Source organism: Tursiops truncatus, chromosome 13 (assembly GCF_011762595.2).
Source record: "Tursiops truncatus isolate mTurTru1 chromosome 13, mTurTru1.mat.Y, whole genome shotgun sequence".
Taxonomy (NCBI): domain Eukaryota; kingdom Metazoa; phylum Chordata; class Mammalia; order Artiodactyla; family Delphinidae; genus Tursiops; species Tursiops truncatus.
Window position 1 is genome coordinate 34,699,176 of NC_047046.1, and position 15,300 is coordinate 34,714,475.

Here is a 15,300-nt window from a genome sequence, read left to right on the forward strand (position 1 = left end):
TCAGTCTCTGGTCAGAAGCGGTCGTTGGTCTTCCTTGGGACACACCCAGCAGACTCTACAGTTGTTCGCACCACGAGGGCCATGCAGAGCTAAGGACACTGAGGTTATGGACTGTTCTACTTCTGTCTATATTATGCCTTTGTGTGTTCATCTTTGTATCCCCTGAACAGTCTAAAACCAGAGTTTACAAGTTATCCGTAAGAGTTTTGAAAGTTGGTATTTATTTTTGTAAAATATTTAAGAGTATTTATTCACAGCTTACAGATAAGCAGTTACATTATTTTTAAGTGATATGGTAGTACCTGATATATATATGTGTATGTGTATATATATATGTGTATATGTGTGTGTGTGTGTGTGTATATAAAAACAAACATTCCTCACTTTGCATGGTAGTACAGACCATAAAAATGGGCAAGCTGAAACCCTGCAAAAGGACGCTTAGTCGATGAGGGAAATTAGGATTCTTCCACGACCTCTGTAAGCTTTGGTCAAAACTTTTAAAAACTCCTACTCTTAGTTACAAATATATAAGAAAATGAAAAATAGTAAAATGGTGTTTTGTGCACTGCAATTTAAAACATTAGAAACAATGAGAACTAAATTTCTTTGTAAAAAACTCGTCAGGAGTAGTTTGAACAGGGCTTACCTTCTTGATGTAACACGCTATGGAACAAGCATCTTTTCTTTGTCTTGGTAAGTTGTCCTACTCCTTTCTAAGTCTGCATCAGCTTCTAGCTTTTCATCCTTTGAAATTCCCATGTCATGAAGTATCTCTGGGAGTTGCTTCGACCTGCAGGTTTCTGCCTGTGTCCCTTCCTGTGGGTCTTCATCCTTTTGTCTCAGCCATGTTCCTCCTTTCTGGTAGAAACTCACCTCCAGGTTCCTCTGGCAGCTCATCCTGAGTCTCCTGTTCGCAAGGTCGGCTCTTTCTTCTGTAACTGCTGATGTTGAGTTTGATTTTACTTCCAGCACTAGTACTGTTTGTTTGTTTACTGCTCTCTGATCTCGGCCAGTTGCCTCTTTCAATGATCCATTGTATAAAATGTCAACTGGCTTTATCACTGGGAGACCAGGAGGCAACACAACCACATGCTCTGCCGCCTGTGTCTGAGCTGAGTAACAGATGTGCTGGGACTGGTCACCGACAGACTTTGAAAAAGTGACGTGATGAGTTACTGATCGTGATGGGCATCTCTTATGTACGTGCAGTCGCTCTTCTGTATCCATGGGTTCTGCATCCAAGGATTCACCCAACCTCGGATCAAAAATATGTGGAAAAAAATTTTTCCAGGAAATTCCCAAAGCAAAACTTGAATTTGCTGCATGCTGGCAAGTATTTACATAACATTTATGTTGTATTAGGTATTATAAGTAATCTAGAGATGATCTAAAGTACACAGGAGGATGTGTGGAGGTTATATGCAAATGCTACACCCTTTTATATGTAAGGGACTTGGGCATGAGTGGATTTGAGTATCTGAGGAGGATCCTGGAGCCAACCCCCTGCGGACACCGCAGGACGGCTGTGGGGACCTGTGGATGGAAGAGCTGGTGGTGAAACATGTGCCGCTCCTGCAGTTCCGCAGTCAGCATACTGTGGTAACTGAGATTTCTGCTGATCTGAGCCTCGCACGGTGAGGCCTGGCTGTGCTGTAACCTCCAGAGGGGCTCAAGTGTGTGTTGACGATGACATTTCCCCCATTTTATGACGTTTGAGAAATTAAATATATTTTTAAAATTTGTCATGAAAGTAGGTGATGGAACGTTTACTTTCAGTCTGGTGGTGTAGGGGTGGCACGTGGGGGAGGAGGTGGGGTCTCTCTGGGGCCGTCACCCTGGGAGCCTCAGTACTACGTTTGGCCTGAGAGCCCAGAATCTAGGCTTAGTTGAGCCTGAATGACAGACTCTTGACGCCAAGTCACACTTTGTTTCTCCTCGTAGATCGACATAGAAATCAATGGCGATGCAGTGGATCTTCACATGAAATTGGGTGACAACGGGGAGGCTTTCTTTGTGGAGGAGACCGAAGAGGAGTATGTAAGTCCTGGTGGGTCACATCCACTTCACACATTGTGTCAGGCCCACGGTGCACATCCCAGAGCAGAACGTTTAGCTTTCATGGTGAGCTGTGTGGACGATTGTTGCTGGTTAGACAAGTTTTAGTTTTAGGTTGAAGAACTCGGCTGTCAGAAAGGAGCTGGAGGGGCAGGAAGTTTCCCCGCACGAGTTCCAGGCTGCAGGGTGTGCTGAAGGCCTTGGCACTTACCCCTCTTGTGAGCTTCCAGTGACTTGATTAAGTGGTGTCTGTACAGTTTACACCTTGGCCTGAATACACTCAGTTCCACCTGAATAATCACGGCGTATCTCTTCAGGCCGTGTCTGCGTGTGTACACGTGTGACCTTTAAATTTGGGAAACATGTTGTGCCGTTTTCGCTGGGGACATTACATCCCAAACCTTGAAGAGTCAGGTGCATTAGTTTATTAAAGTCTCAAGAGATTTAAATTAATTGGCCTCTGCCCTTTATGAATGATTATTGCACGTTTGGCCTCTTTCAGCAAGAGAGCACGATTTGCCCCCTCACGTATCCACTGATGTGAATGTTCCTGAGCTGTTCTTGATTGATTTAAAGTGGATCTTTATAAAACTTCTTACAAGGGGACTTCCCTGGGGGCGCAGTGGTTGAGAATCCGCCTGCCAGTGCAGGGGACACGGGTTCGATCCCTGTTCCGGGAAGGTCCCACATGCCGCGGAGCAACTGAGCCCGTGCGCCACAACTACCGAGCCTGCGCTCTAGAGCCCACGAGCCACAACTACTGAGCCTGCGTGCCGCAACTACTGAAGCCCGCGTGCCTAGAGACCGTGCTCCTCAACAAGAGAAGCTGCCGCATTGAGGAAGCCCGCGCACCGCAACTAGAGAAAGCCCACGTGCAGCGACAAAGACCCAACGCAGCCAAAACTAAATAATTTTTTTTTAAAAGTAAAAAAAAAAAAAAGCAACTTCTTAGAAGGCATTGTTAATCTTTGATCATAAAGAATAAAATCTCAGCAAAAACAATAAGCTTCAAGTTGTTAAGGGCATGGACGGAGCTACTTTTTTGGTTTTGAAGATGAACTGCCAGTTTGATGTCATAAATTCACAAAGAAAAGATAAACAATAGCAGAATGAGATTGTTTACCAGTTTTTACTTTAGCCTGGAAGCCAGCTGTGTCAGTACTGTTCTGTAAACAGCAAAGAAACAGTGTTTATGAAGGGGAACCTACCAGACCAATATTCTTCCTAGTATCTTAATTACTTGTTTTTATATTACGTTATTTGCATTTACTTGGCCTAGAGAAAAATTTCCCTCATCAGAGACAGAGGCAAAAGGCAGAATGAAACAGTAAGCGAGTTATCGTAAGAGTAAAACACTTTTGATGTAACCTGTCGCACTGATTAGGCTCCAAATAAATCAGCAGATGCGGTCAGTGAGAGGACTAGGTTCCTGAGGGTCTGTTGCTTGCTTCTCACATCAGTTCTCATGATTCCGTTTAAAACTGTGCTTAGCAAGGTCAACCTGGAGAGTGTCAGCTTTCCAGCCTTTTCTTTCCCTATTCCATGTATGACCAAGTTGACCAGATTTTCTTTAGTATAATGTGCTTTTCTTTACAAATTAAAAAATTTAATTCATTCAACAACCCTGGAATTACTGCTCTCTGCTACAGAGTATGAAGAAAAGTCCCTCTCTCCAGGGGCTCACAGTTTAAAGGGGGATAAACATTACCCGAACCCACCTGACTTCCAGTTACTGACCTTTTGTTTCTCTCACTGTCGTCATTTAACTGTATGTCATCAGCACCCCTGCCAAGTCAGAGCTCTGGGTGGAACTTTGTCCTTTAACTAGCTGCACGGTAGTCCCTAGTGTGGGTGTACCACAATGCCGTTCCCTGAACTGTGCTCGCACCGATGGACATCGAGCTCATCCACCCCTGCAGCACGTGCATTGGCTGAGCTTCCGCGTGCTCCGTGCTGACTCGGCACGTCGATTCCTCCACTGCTCAGCGACATGGACCCGCATGAGCTGACGCTAAGCCCTGCAGGGGGGTGGAGGCCTATCTAGGTAGGGTGGGCAGTGCCTGAGCTCAGTGTGACACATTCTTACCTTTGGGGACTGGGTAGGTATTCTTTCTACCGCTGTGAAATTTAGATCCACCAAAAATGGTGGTGGTTTTGATGTACTGTTGGTCACTGACAACTTTTCTTTCTCCGTATTCTCTTGAAGGAAGAGCTTCCTGCTTACCTCGCCACCTCACCCATCCCTACTGAAGATCAGTTCTTTACAGATATTGACCCCCCTTTGGTGAAACCAGGTGGAAGTGAAAGACCATCACAGAGTTCAGACGTCTCCCACGTTCTGGAAACAGAGACAGTTTTCACCCCCAGTTCTGTGAAAAAGAAAAAACGAAGGAGGAAGAAATGCAAACAGGACAGTAAGAAGGACGAGCAGGCCGCTTCCCCTGCTGCAGAAGACGCCGTGGGTGTGGGGCTGAGCTCGGATGATGACGAGGCGGCCCAGTCGGCAAGGTAGGCTGGGGGTGGGGGGGGTCTCCTTGCGCATGTGCTGTGGGCGGAGCTCGGCTGCAGCCGGTGCTGGTGCTTCTCCCCTGGGTCTGCAGTCTGAGGTTTGGACTTGTTTTTCCCCTGTTGGCAGTTTATCGTGGAATAAGTGGGAGAGGCATTTTCTTTTTTCCTTTCTGCAACTGTACAAAATGTGCTGTCAGACACCTTGCTGTGGCACTAAAATATCGCTTGAAGCCGACTGGCATCGTGTCTCATTTTACCCAGTAAGTTTCCAAAAGCCAAGGAAATCATGCGTCACATAGAAGATCTGAACCTAGTGCCTGGCGGGCAGATGGGACGCCGGGGGTGTTTCCCTACCCTGCTGTTGGTGCTCTGTCTGTCTGTTCCTGAGTTCAAGGTGGTGGTTTTGAGTTTATCATCAACATCCTAGTAAGCTGAGGGGGAAGGAGGGTTTTGTTTTTGTTTTGAAGTGAGAAATCTTGATCACTGTTATTTACCAGCTCAGTAGAAGAACTCAAAATAGATGACAGTTTTCAAGTCAGTGCTGTCTGGGGTTTAAAACGTAACAGTTTGGGGTAACCTATGTACTTTTTCATTCAGTACTCGACTTTCATAAGACTCTCTTCCCCCGTTCCGCTGGGTGGCGGCCGCGGCGCTGGATGGACCATGGGTGTGGCAGCAGGGTGGTTCTTTCCCTTGGTGGCTGCTGGACAAGTGATCCTGAATGTCCACACCCTGATTGAATTGGGGTGCAGGGAGGGTGGCCTTATGAGGTCGACGCTGTCACTGTATGCTCGCACCTCGGCTGCTGGAAGGAGAGATCGTGCCCCCCTTGCTGGGAAGGTTACTGCTGTTCAGGTTCTCTTCATCATGGAGAAGAGGGGAGGTAACCAAATGTACACCAAGCATACACTCTACCTTGACGTCTAGTGTTTTATTTACCAAGCTTTTATTTTAAATAGTCAAGTCAAGAAAAAAACTTACTAATATGTTGTTGTTATAATTATGCTGTTAGTGAATAAGGTAGTAGAATAATCCCTTTTTGGCAAAACTGTTAACTTGTTTTCTAAAATTTTAAAATCTGGATTGTAAATCCCAGAACAGACTCCTACATTTAATAATAATCTTTCATACGTGAAATTTTTCCTACTCATCAGCTGTCACATGGTGATTCACTCCCCCCGCAATGAACGTATGAGACCTGGGTTTCTGTTCTGATCGAAGGCAGAATTCTTGTTAGAACCAGACAACAGGAGGCCGTAGTGGGACAGTACTTTAGACTCTGCAGAGCAGTGTAAACCATTTGTACATACAAAACTTTAGTCTGCAATAACAAATTTGTGTGCCTTTTTGTTTTTTTCAGAATCAAAACACTAGGTGGGAAGAGCTTAATTTTAAAAGTTCTGAACTCTACTTTTATATCACTGATTCCCAGAAGAATTTTAAGCTAATAAAGAAAAGTTCCACAGTTTCTTTTTTTTAATATGTTTTTTTCTTATTCCTTCATTTATGGCCTCATTGGGTCTTTGTTGCCGCGCTCGGGCTTTCTCCAGTTGGAGGCGAGCAGGGGCTACTCTTCGTTGTGGTGCGCAAGCTTCTCATTGTGGTGGCTTCTCGTTGCAGAGCACGGGCTGTAGACGCGAGGGCTTCAGTATTTGTGGCTCGCAGGCTCTAGAGCACAGGTTCAGCAGCCGTGGCGCGTGGGCTTAGTTGCTCCGCGGCATGTGGGATCCTCACGGACCAGGGCTCGAACCCGTGTCCCCTGCATTGGCAGGCAGATTCTTAACCACTGCACCACCAGGGAAGTCCCACAATTTCTTAAAAAGGCACTCTTCCCATCCTTTTCTTCCTGCTTTCAATTGTTTAAGGGCTCTTTCTCCTTTGCTTCCCTAGGAATACAAACTAAGAGACCCTTTCAGATCTTCCATTCCTTGATTTCAGTGCTATTAAGAAGAGTGTAGGGACTCCCCTGGCGGTCCAGTGGTTAGGACTCCGCGCGTACACTGCAGGGGGCAGGGTTGGGTCCCTGGTCGGGGAACTGAGACCCCGCATGCTGTGCAGCACTACCCCCCCAAAAGAGAACAAAACGGTGAACTACAAGGTGAATGTAAACAGTTCCTTTAAAAGTTTTGGCTTATTTATAATGTGTAGGTAGGCAGGAAACATGTTCTTTTGAGAAAAACTTGAAATACACGCACCTGGAAATTTTATTTGGGATAGCACTATAATACTCCCTTAGGCACCTTAATTCCTGAAAATATTTTTGCTAACTAAAACTTCCAGGATCTACCAGAAAAGATGCTGAAGTAACGTTTTGCCTCTATAAGGGGCTGTTGACACGTGTCCTTTGTTATATATAATAGAGCAACGTTTAGAACTCCTAAACAACCCGCAGCTTCAATTTAGGAAGGTGAAACATTTCTAAAACATGCAGAGTCACGTGCTAAGTGCACAAGTCATTGTTCTAAAGGAATTTTGTAAGTGAATGCACTGCAGAAGTATTAGTGCATGCCTTCCTTTTCCAGATTGTACGAAAGGCTCTATCAACCCAATCTGTAGGAGTGCTGGTCTGGTCCGCAGCGACAAATGCAAGACAAAATGTAACGGTCGTGCAGGTGTCGGCCTGAAATTCACGCTTAGCTGATAAGGGAGAGGACGGGGCCGTTACACGTCCGATTGTGGTCACTCTGGCCTTCGTTTCTTAGTCTGTGAAATCCGAGGACTGAACTGCATGGCTTGACAGACCCCTTCCCGCTCAGCATCCAGATTCTAAAATCGGAAATTTGGAGGAAGATATTCAGGGTCAAAAGTATTAACAGCATGTTAAAGAGCACATTAAAGAATCTGAGAGAAAAAGATTAGGAAATCAACTGCTTTTGCAGTTACGAGATCCACAGATTATGGGGATTTGGGGAATTTGTAGCTTTTAAATACCTTCCCCTCCTCAGCCCCTACTGGGTAGGAAAGAAATTTTGTTTTCAGAGAAGTTACCTAAACTTGATAAATAACATTCTATTTAAACTCCTTACTTTTCAAGAATGTCATTGATAATAGAATTAAGGTTAATTTAGGCTCCTTGAAGGAGGCAGCAGAAAGATGAAATTACTCTTGGAAGCAGGTTGGTGTTGTGTAGCCAGAGGAGACCCCTTTGTGGGAGCTGGAAAGGTCTAACCCGCACAGGGCTTTGTGGGAGCTGTGCCTGATGGGTCTCCCCTCCTGAAGGTGGGCTTCTGGCTTGAGTATAGCGTGGAAGCCTTGTCCGTCATTCCAGAGGATGGGTGGATGGATGTACAAGTGTATATGTATTAAAAACAGTGCACCTGGGCACTTGTAGCCTCTGGGAAGGAGGAGACTTTTCACGTGGGATGATGCTATATCACAGTCTTGAGTGCAAACATTTAAAACACTCAGCCGCTGGAAATGCAGTAACCGCAATGGAGGGTTACAACTATCCCGTCAGAAAGGAATCTCTACTTCTAATCCACCAGAGCAGACACACTTGGAGAGTTAGATCTGGGGGCCGAGTGGCAGGGGCCTGGGACCGCGTGTTCCCCTCCCCATCGTTCTGATCCAGGAGACACGTTGCCCAGCTCTCTTCTGCCCTGTCGTGAGGTATCTTTTGTGGGAAGTGTCGTGTATCCTAAAGCAAACTTGGATCATTGGTCACAGTGAGATCGATTGATCGGACACTGAGCGTGAGGGTCAGCGCTGTGCTGTGTTGACGGTGGTGAACTTTGGCCGCAGTAGTTAGCAGCCCGCTTTATCTCTTACGTACTTGCTGCCAGCTATGTGGACTAAAACTTATCTAGTCCTTCTGATTTATCCCACGTAAATAATTCAGGCTCCGGATTTTGACTTTGTCTTGGTTTTTGTCCCCGTTCTTTAAAAACTGAGGTACAACTTACATACAATAATATTCATGGATCTAAGTGTTCAGTTCAGTGAATTTTGATAGTTGTATACATCATGTAATTTCTGGCTTTTGAATGAGAAAAATAATCGTTTTAAAAAATGAAGCTGAGCTTGGAGTCGCGGTGCTGGGGCGTCTCTGAAGGCTGAAGTGCTCTAGACACACTTCTCACGAACTTCAGCTGAACCTCCGCCAACCACCCTGACCCAGCCTTAGACCATCTGCTCGGCCACGGATCCTCTGCTGTTCACCGTTAATGCAGCTATTTGTCCTGTGTTTCAACGTAAATAGAGTCAGTGTTCATACTATTTCTCCACGTTCTAATCTATACTCTCCCTTATTACATCCTCGTGTCACATACTTAAAGTGACCCCGTCGTGCTTGGCCTCGCTGGCTGCCTGTCCTCAGCCACGTGTGCCGTTTTGAACGTGCTTGGCAGGTTTTCAGTGAATCACAGGACTGAAAGGAACCTCAGCATCAGCAGCCTTTTCTATCACTCTGATGGGTCTAAGCTGATGGGCTCTATTTTTGTCCAGATCCGCCCAGAGAAGACCATGTCCTGCCTTCCTAGGCTTGTAAATTCTTAAATGGTGCCTGGTCTCTCTCTCTCTCTCTCTTTTTCAATATTTTATTAAATCCAGTTTGCTTTGCTGTATTCGTCTTGGCTTACCTTATATACTGTGGTGAAATACGTTCCCAAAACAAAATATGTGTAATAAAATATTTTTTACGGCATTTACGTTGCTCTTTTCAAACCACTTTCAAATGTATGAATAGTAGCGGGCCAAGCTGTACTATCCTTTCAGATTTGGCAAATAAGGACTGTTCGTAGCATCCAGTTTTCCCTTTTTGCTTCTATACCATTTGAATTTTCTCTTTTAAGATATGGAATATTTTTACCTGGATTTCAGCCTTTTTCAAGTATATGTATCTTTCCCCTTGAATGAGGTGGTATGCCAGAGCTTAATCTGAGAGAGCCTTCTGAGAGAAAGAAGATTAGGGTTAGGTAGACCTTAAATTAGGAAATGCAGCTACTTGGAAAAATAGTTACGTGTCAGAGTTAGTGGTAAATCAGAGCATGTTAAATTAAGGTGTAAAGAGAGAAAAGAGATAATACAAATTAATAAAATGGTTTCTATCCCTATTTTTAGTCTAGCAGATTAAGCGATAGACCGTCTCATCATTTCACATCTTATATCTGTCCTGGTAGAACATTGAATTTTCTGTAAGAAGCTCTTAAATTTGCTTTATATAGTGTTTTACACTTTTCAGAGTTTTTTTCCTACTTTTCTGTATACTTTTCAGGGCTTTCACCACGACACACCACATAAATCTCACATCGACTCTTATCAAATGGGACAAGAGAAAAATTTCCAACTTAAAGATGAAAAACTGGGGCCCACAGTGCTTCTGAGGGGTGTTTTCAAGGTTATATGGCAAGGTAGTTATATTAATTTTGCAAATTCAAGAAAAACAAAGGGCAAATTAATTAAAACCTTACTAGCCTTAGTTAAGTCTCCTACAGCTCCAAGGTCTGTGAATGAATTTTGAAAGCATTTATCATGCTTTGGTGTCATCTTCCTCGCATCCCTACATCACGTAGATTCTAAGAGAAAGTTCTCAAGTAATGCTTGGGCCCAACCAAGAAGAAAATAAGTTCTGGGTTTTTAAGAGTCTTTCGGGTAGTTTTGAGCCATAGCTCTTGTCTTCAGTTGTTTGCTTGCTTACATTTTCTGTAATGTGCAGGAGAGTGTAGTGGAAAAGAGCAAGGGCTGCTTGTTGGGAATCCAACTACTTGGGAGCTTTTTTACTTTGGGCAAATTACTAAACTCCCGTAGATCCTTGATTACCTAATACCTAAAATAAGACTTTACTACTTCAGATTTGTAAGAATTGGACGCAATATATGTAAAGCCTTAGTTTTCTTCTGGTAGGCTGTGAATCAGACACCCCTAACAGATGTAAAAAGGAGTTTTTAATCCCACCTTCTTTTCTGTTCCTCCTGTTTATCCCATGTTTAAATGGTGATTGCAGTGGTGTCCGGTGTGTAGCAACAGTGAACCCTCTTCTCCTTCATATTTTCCTTTTAAGAGAGTTAGTTATTAATCATTTGACTTTCTTCATTTGTATAACTTAGAACAGTGTGTCAGTGAGAATTGGGGGATATTTTAAAGCTGACATAGATGTCATTGTTTTGTCTCTGTCCCCACCCCCACCCCCCCACCCCTTCACAGAGGATCTTCAAATGCTTCCTTAAAGGAGGACGAGTACAAGGAGCCGCTGCTTTTCCATTCTGGAGACCACTACCCCTTATCTGATGGGGACTGGTCCCCCTTAGACACGTAAGTGTTCTTGAAATTTCTCCATTTCTTAAAGGAAGGATATACTGATAGCTTTTCTGTTATTCGACTTGATGATATTTCCACGTCTCTCACACAGAAGAGGAACTGAATGTGTGCTTTTAACATAAATATAGACCTTTCCCCTCAATAATTATTTTGTTCCTAAACTTGATCTGACTTATTCTCAGAGTTGGCCAGTGTAGACCTGTATCATCAGCATAGAATTTGACCCTCTACAATTCTTTTTCGTGTCAACTACTAACTGTAACTGTGGTTAATACTGTGAAGAAACGTGCAGTCACACTTTGTGTTCAAATCCAGTTTCTCTCTGTATTATGTTAACCCATCTTGCCATGCATTTTCTCTGCTATAAATTACCTTTCTCATTGATTTCATGTGAGAATCAAGTGGGATAATACATATTATTGAGGACCCGGGAAGTCCACAATAAATGCTAGTTGGCATTGTTTTTATTATTATTAAAGAGCTCAAGTGGAAAGGTAGCCTTTATATCTGCGGGTGAAATTGATATATTCAAACTTATATTTCTTTTCATCTCTTGAGCTTGGCAAGAATGAGGTTCCTGACTTTTTAAGTTACCACATTTCTTTGTCCTGTGTTCGCAGCCCCTACACCCCGGCGGTGTGTCCTAAGAGCGACTCAGAGCTGGAGGTGAAACCCACCGGGAGCCTGCTCAGATCCGAGTCCCACATGGAGTGGACGTGGGGAGGGTTCCCGGAGTCCACCAAGGTAGAGGGTTCGCCGGCCTGCGGAGTTGAGGATGAGGTCACAGGAACATAAGTGGTGGTGGTGCCCTCGTGTGGTCACATAAGCGAAGCCGAGTTAACATCTCTGATAACGTTTGTGCTATATTTATAGCGGAAGGAATCCAACATTATTTTGTGTGTTCCTATTTCATAAATAATGTTGATTGTTAACATTTTAATCAGGAAAATTTTTTAAGTTCCTAAAGGAAACTAAAATTTCCACTCAAATTTTAAAATAGGAAATTGATTACGAAAGCTTTTTTGCCAGCTCAGGGTGAAAGAAGGAAGAATTGGAAAGATGCATTTCCTGAGAGGGGAAAAAAAAAATGTTTAGACCCTCTATTTTTTTTAAATACACATTTTGCTTATTTATGTGATCGCATTGAGATTTGACTGCCCACGGTAACAAACTGCCCACAACGTTTGTTACATTGTTAACAAACACCTTTGACAGTAGTTTAATTTCTAAACAATTCGCCTGTTTCAGGTCAGCAAAAGAGAGAGATCTAGGACAGCTATGATTACTCCATCAGAAAATACCCATTTTCGGGTAATTCCCAGCGAGGACAACCTCCTAAGTGAAGTTGAGAAGGATGCTTCCATGGGGGAGACGGTCTGTACCATCGTGAAGCCCAAGCCCCGGGCCCCAGGGAAGCAGAGGAGTGGAGCAGCCCTGGCATCGGGGCCTCGGGAGCCCCCCGAGGGGTCAGATGCCCACCACCCTCCTCCGCCGTCCTTCGCCGAGGCACCCTCAGAAGCTAAACCAGCCGCTAAAGCCGACTCACCCTCGAAGAAAAGAGGTAATTGGTGGTTTGATTTGGCCTCGGCTGCCCGAAATCTAGGTGGTAAATCTCTCCAGGGTTTCAGGTAATGCTCGGGGGCTGCCGTTGTGTCTGTGCTCCTGACTGGGACCTGCCGCACTCAGAGGGGGCTCAGGCGCCCCTGGAGGTAACTCTGACCTCCTCCCTCTCCCGGCCGTGGCTGCTCAGGCCCCTGAGAAGCATTTATTGAAAAACTTACGAAAGCATTAAAATCAGTGAATGACTAAAGTTAACCCCATTAATGACTAGGTGTGTCAATAACGTGATGTAGAATCCCAGACAGTTACGTTTAACAGAAAAAATTAGACTAGAGAAATGCTCACACCTGAAACATCTGGTTAGTTGAGGCCAAGCTACTGTACTTTTGGTGCAGTAATATGGACCTTAAATAAATGCACACCAGTTACTAGTGTGTGTTCTCTTCCTTTGATTGTTGATTGGAATCCTCTAACAGTTAGAAGACAGGGTGCAGCTCCTGGCTCTGCAGCTCTCACTTTGGAAAGTAGTTGACATCCATCAGAACATTCTTACTGTTGAAAAATATAAAGTTGACATTGATACTGGTTACAGTATATCTGAACACTGGCTTTGGGCCTATTTTTAGGGAAGTAAAACCTTCCCTAAAAATATTCAATTGTCACATAGAGCCAAACACCTACTTCACTTTGCAAAACATGCCAGCACCATAAGTTAGACGATCACAAACTGACTTAATAGCCACTACAGGTATGGGCCTTCAGGGTCACTCAGAAGCAGTTCATTTAAAATAAAAGAATATGACTGTCAGGGGTGTTTGTGGCCACATGTGCTCACCCGGCCGGTGAGGAACTAGGTACCTGCTTCTTCCTAGCTCAGCCCATCTTCTCAAATCACGTGTGCTACTCTAAGAACTGCTAAGGGGGTATCCCGTGTTCCGGTTTTAGTCCAGGGAATAATGACCCCTGTTCTCGGCACTCAAGGCAGGAATAGACTGGAGAGATAGAACACCGAGTGGTGGTTTCCACCATGGATTTGGCCTCATTCTTTTTTCCCCCAACTTTTTTTTTTTTTTTTGCGGTACGCAGGCCCCTCACTGTTGTGGCCTCTCCCGTCGCGGAGCACAGGCTCCGGACGCGCAGGCTCAGCGGCCATGGCTCACGGGCCCAGCCGCTCCACGGCATGTGGGATCTTCCCAGACCGGGGCACGAACCCGCGTCCCCTGCATCGGCAGGTGGACTCTCAACCACTGCGCCACCAGGGAAGCCCTGTATTTGGTTTTTGTGTTTAACCTTTTTTGTTTAGAACAGCTCGTGTGCTTGTGCGCACACGAGCGCACACACGCACACACCCGCCACTACCACTCTTTCCCTCTCTGCACCCATGATACTGACCTTTTGAAGAGCCCAGGCTATTGTCTTGTGTACTTACTTTCTCACAGTCTGGATGTATCTGATTGTTTTTTCAAAGGGACATTCCCGTATTTCCTTAAACTGGAACTTAAGTCTTCTAACATTAAAAAAGTAAAAATAAACAAGTGAAACTAAGTTTACTAACGTATTCTATCTAAAGCAGTAATTTCAAACTATTATAGTTTTAACAAGTAATTAATGTAGACGTTATGGAGCTATTTTACATTTTTTATAGTAAGCCTTGGAAAGCTGGTATGTGTTTTTCGTTTTTTTTTAAACATCATTGTTCTTTGGATATATACAAATTAAAACCAGAATGACCAGAATAAAAATAGTAGCGCCATCATATGTTGGTGAGGAAGCAGAGGCATTGGATCATAATTTTGGGAAAATATACCAGACAAGTGAAAATTACGTTCACACAAAAACCTGTGCAGTAATTTTAATAGCAGATTTATACTTGATAGTCTCAAACTAGAAATAACCCAGATGTCCTTTGAATGGTGAATGGTTAAGCAACCTGTAATAAGTGCTTCATACCATGAAATACTAAGGGAAGAAAAGGAACAAACTAGTGATAATACGCAAGAACTTGGATGAATCTGAGGAAATTATGATGAGTAAAGATAGCAAGCAAGCCAATGTGAAGAAGTTACATGTGGTATGATTCTATTTATATAACATGCTTGAAGTTACCAAGTTAGAGAAGGGAAGAACAGATTAGCGGCAGCTGGGGGTTAGCAGTGGGGTGGGGGAGGGAACAAGAGAGAAGTGGGTAGAGCTGTAAACGGTCGCAGCAGGATCTGTGTGGTGACAGTACTTTATATTGACTGTGATGGTAGACGCATGAAATGCACGTGTTGAAATAGCACAGAACTAAAGATAAACACGCACACACTTCTCACGTTTTACAGACCTCACTCAGATTAGGTCAGGTCACGTGCACAGCAGCCACGTGTGGCAGTGATGAGTGGGCAGCACAGCTCTAGAGGCGTGATTGGATTTGGGTTAAATATTCTTTATTTTTTGAATTGAAGATGCTCCCTACTGCATCTCATCATGTCCCACTATGAGATGCTAACCGTGATCCTGTGTCGAAGGCGTTGACTGCCAGGTTTGCCCACGGTGAGGCGTCCTGCCCTCGGCAGGCACCGAGTGAGCACCCTGTTCCCCGCAAGCCTCCCCTCGTGGCTTTAGAATTATGGTCTCTTTCTCCATGCTGGTAGTCACATCAGGTTCGGGTTCGGTCTCCTTTGTTCGTGCTGTAAATATAATAAACGTTAACCTTCAAGTGTAAACGATTTAGGGCCCAGGATTATTCACGTGAGAGCAGGTGAAAGAATGCGTGACTCAGCGCGTGTTTATTGGGCGGCTGTCAGGAGTGCGACCCTGACGCCCTCTTCCATTCGCGTGGATGATGAGAACCCACACAGGGAAAGAGGTTAGTTGACACCTTTAAAAATACAACGTAATTCCAATCGTGGTCTGTTTTATTCCTTGCAAACCTTT

At 44.3% G+C, this 15,300-nt stretch overlaps 1 protein-coding gene across 6 annotated transcripts in view; it reads left to right on the plus strand.

Moving 5' to 3' along the window:
• LPIN2 (lipin 2) overlaps positions 1-15,300 on the plus strand; it is an 84,861-nt gene that overhangs the window by 51,284 nt on the left and 18,277 nt on the right. For 5 of the 6 annotated variants that reach the window (XR_002173378.3, XM_019920783.3, XM_019920785.3 and 2 more), the window contains 6 exons: positions 1,945-2,040; positions 4,265-4,566; positions 10,708-10,815; positions 11,442-11,565; positions 12,070-12,382; positions 15,098-15,232. Coding sequence is in view for 5 of the 6 variants with exons in the window: in XM_019920783.3 (XP_019776342.1) it covers positions 1,945-2,040; positions 4,265-4,566; positions 10,708-10,815; positions 11,442-11,565; positions 12,070-12,382; positions 15,098-15,232 (1,078 nt within the window). In the remaining variant the exon portion in view is untranslated. The remainder of the gene's footprint in view (positions 1-1,944; positions 2,041-4,264; positions 4,567-10,707; positions 10,816-11,441; positions 11,566-12,069; positions 12,383-15,097; positions 15,233-15,300) is intronic. The other variant, XM_073790561.1, reaches the window with a different exon arrangement.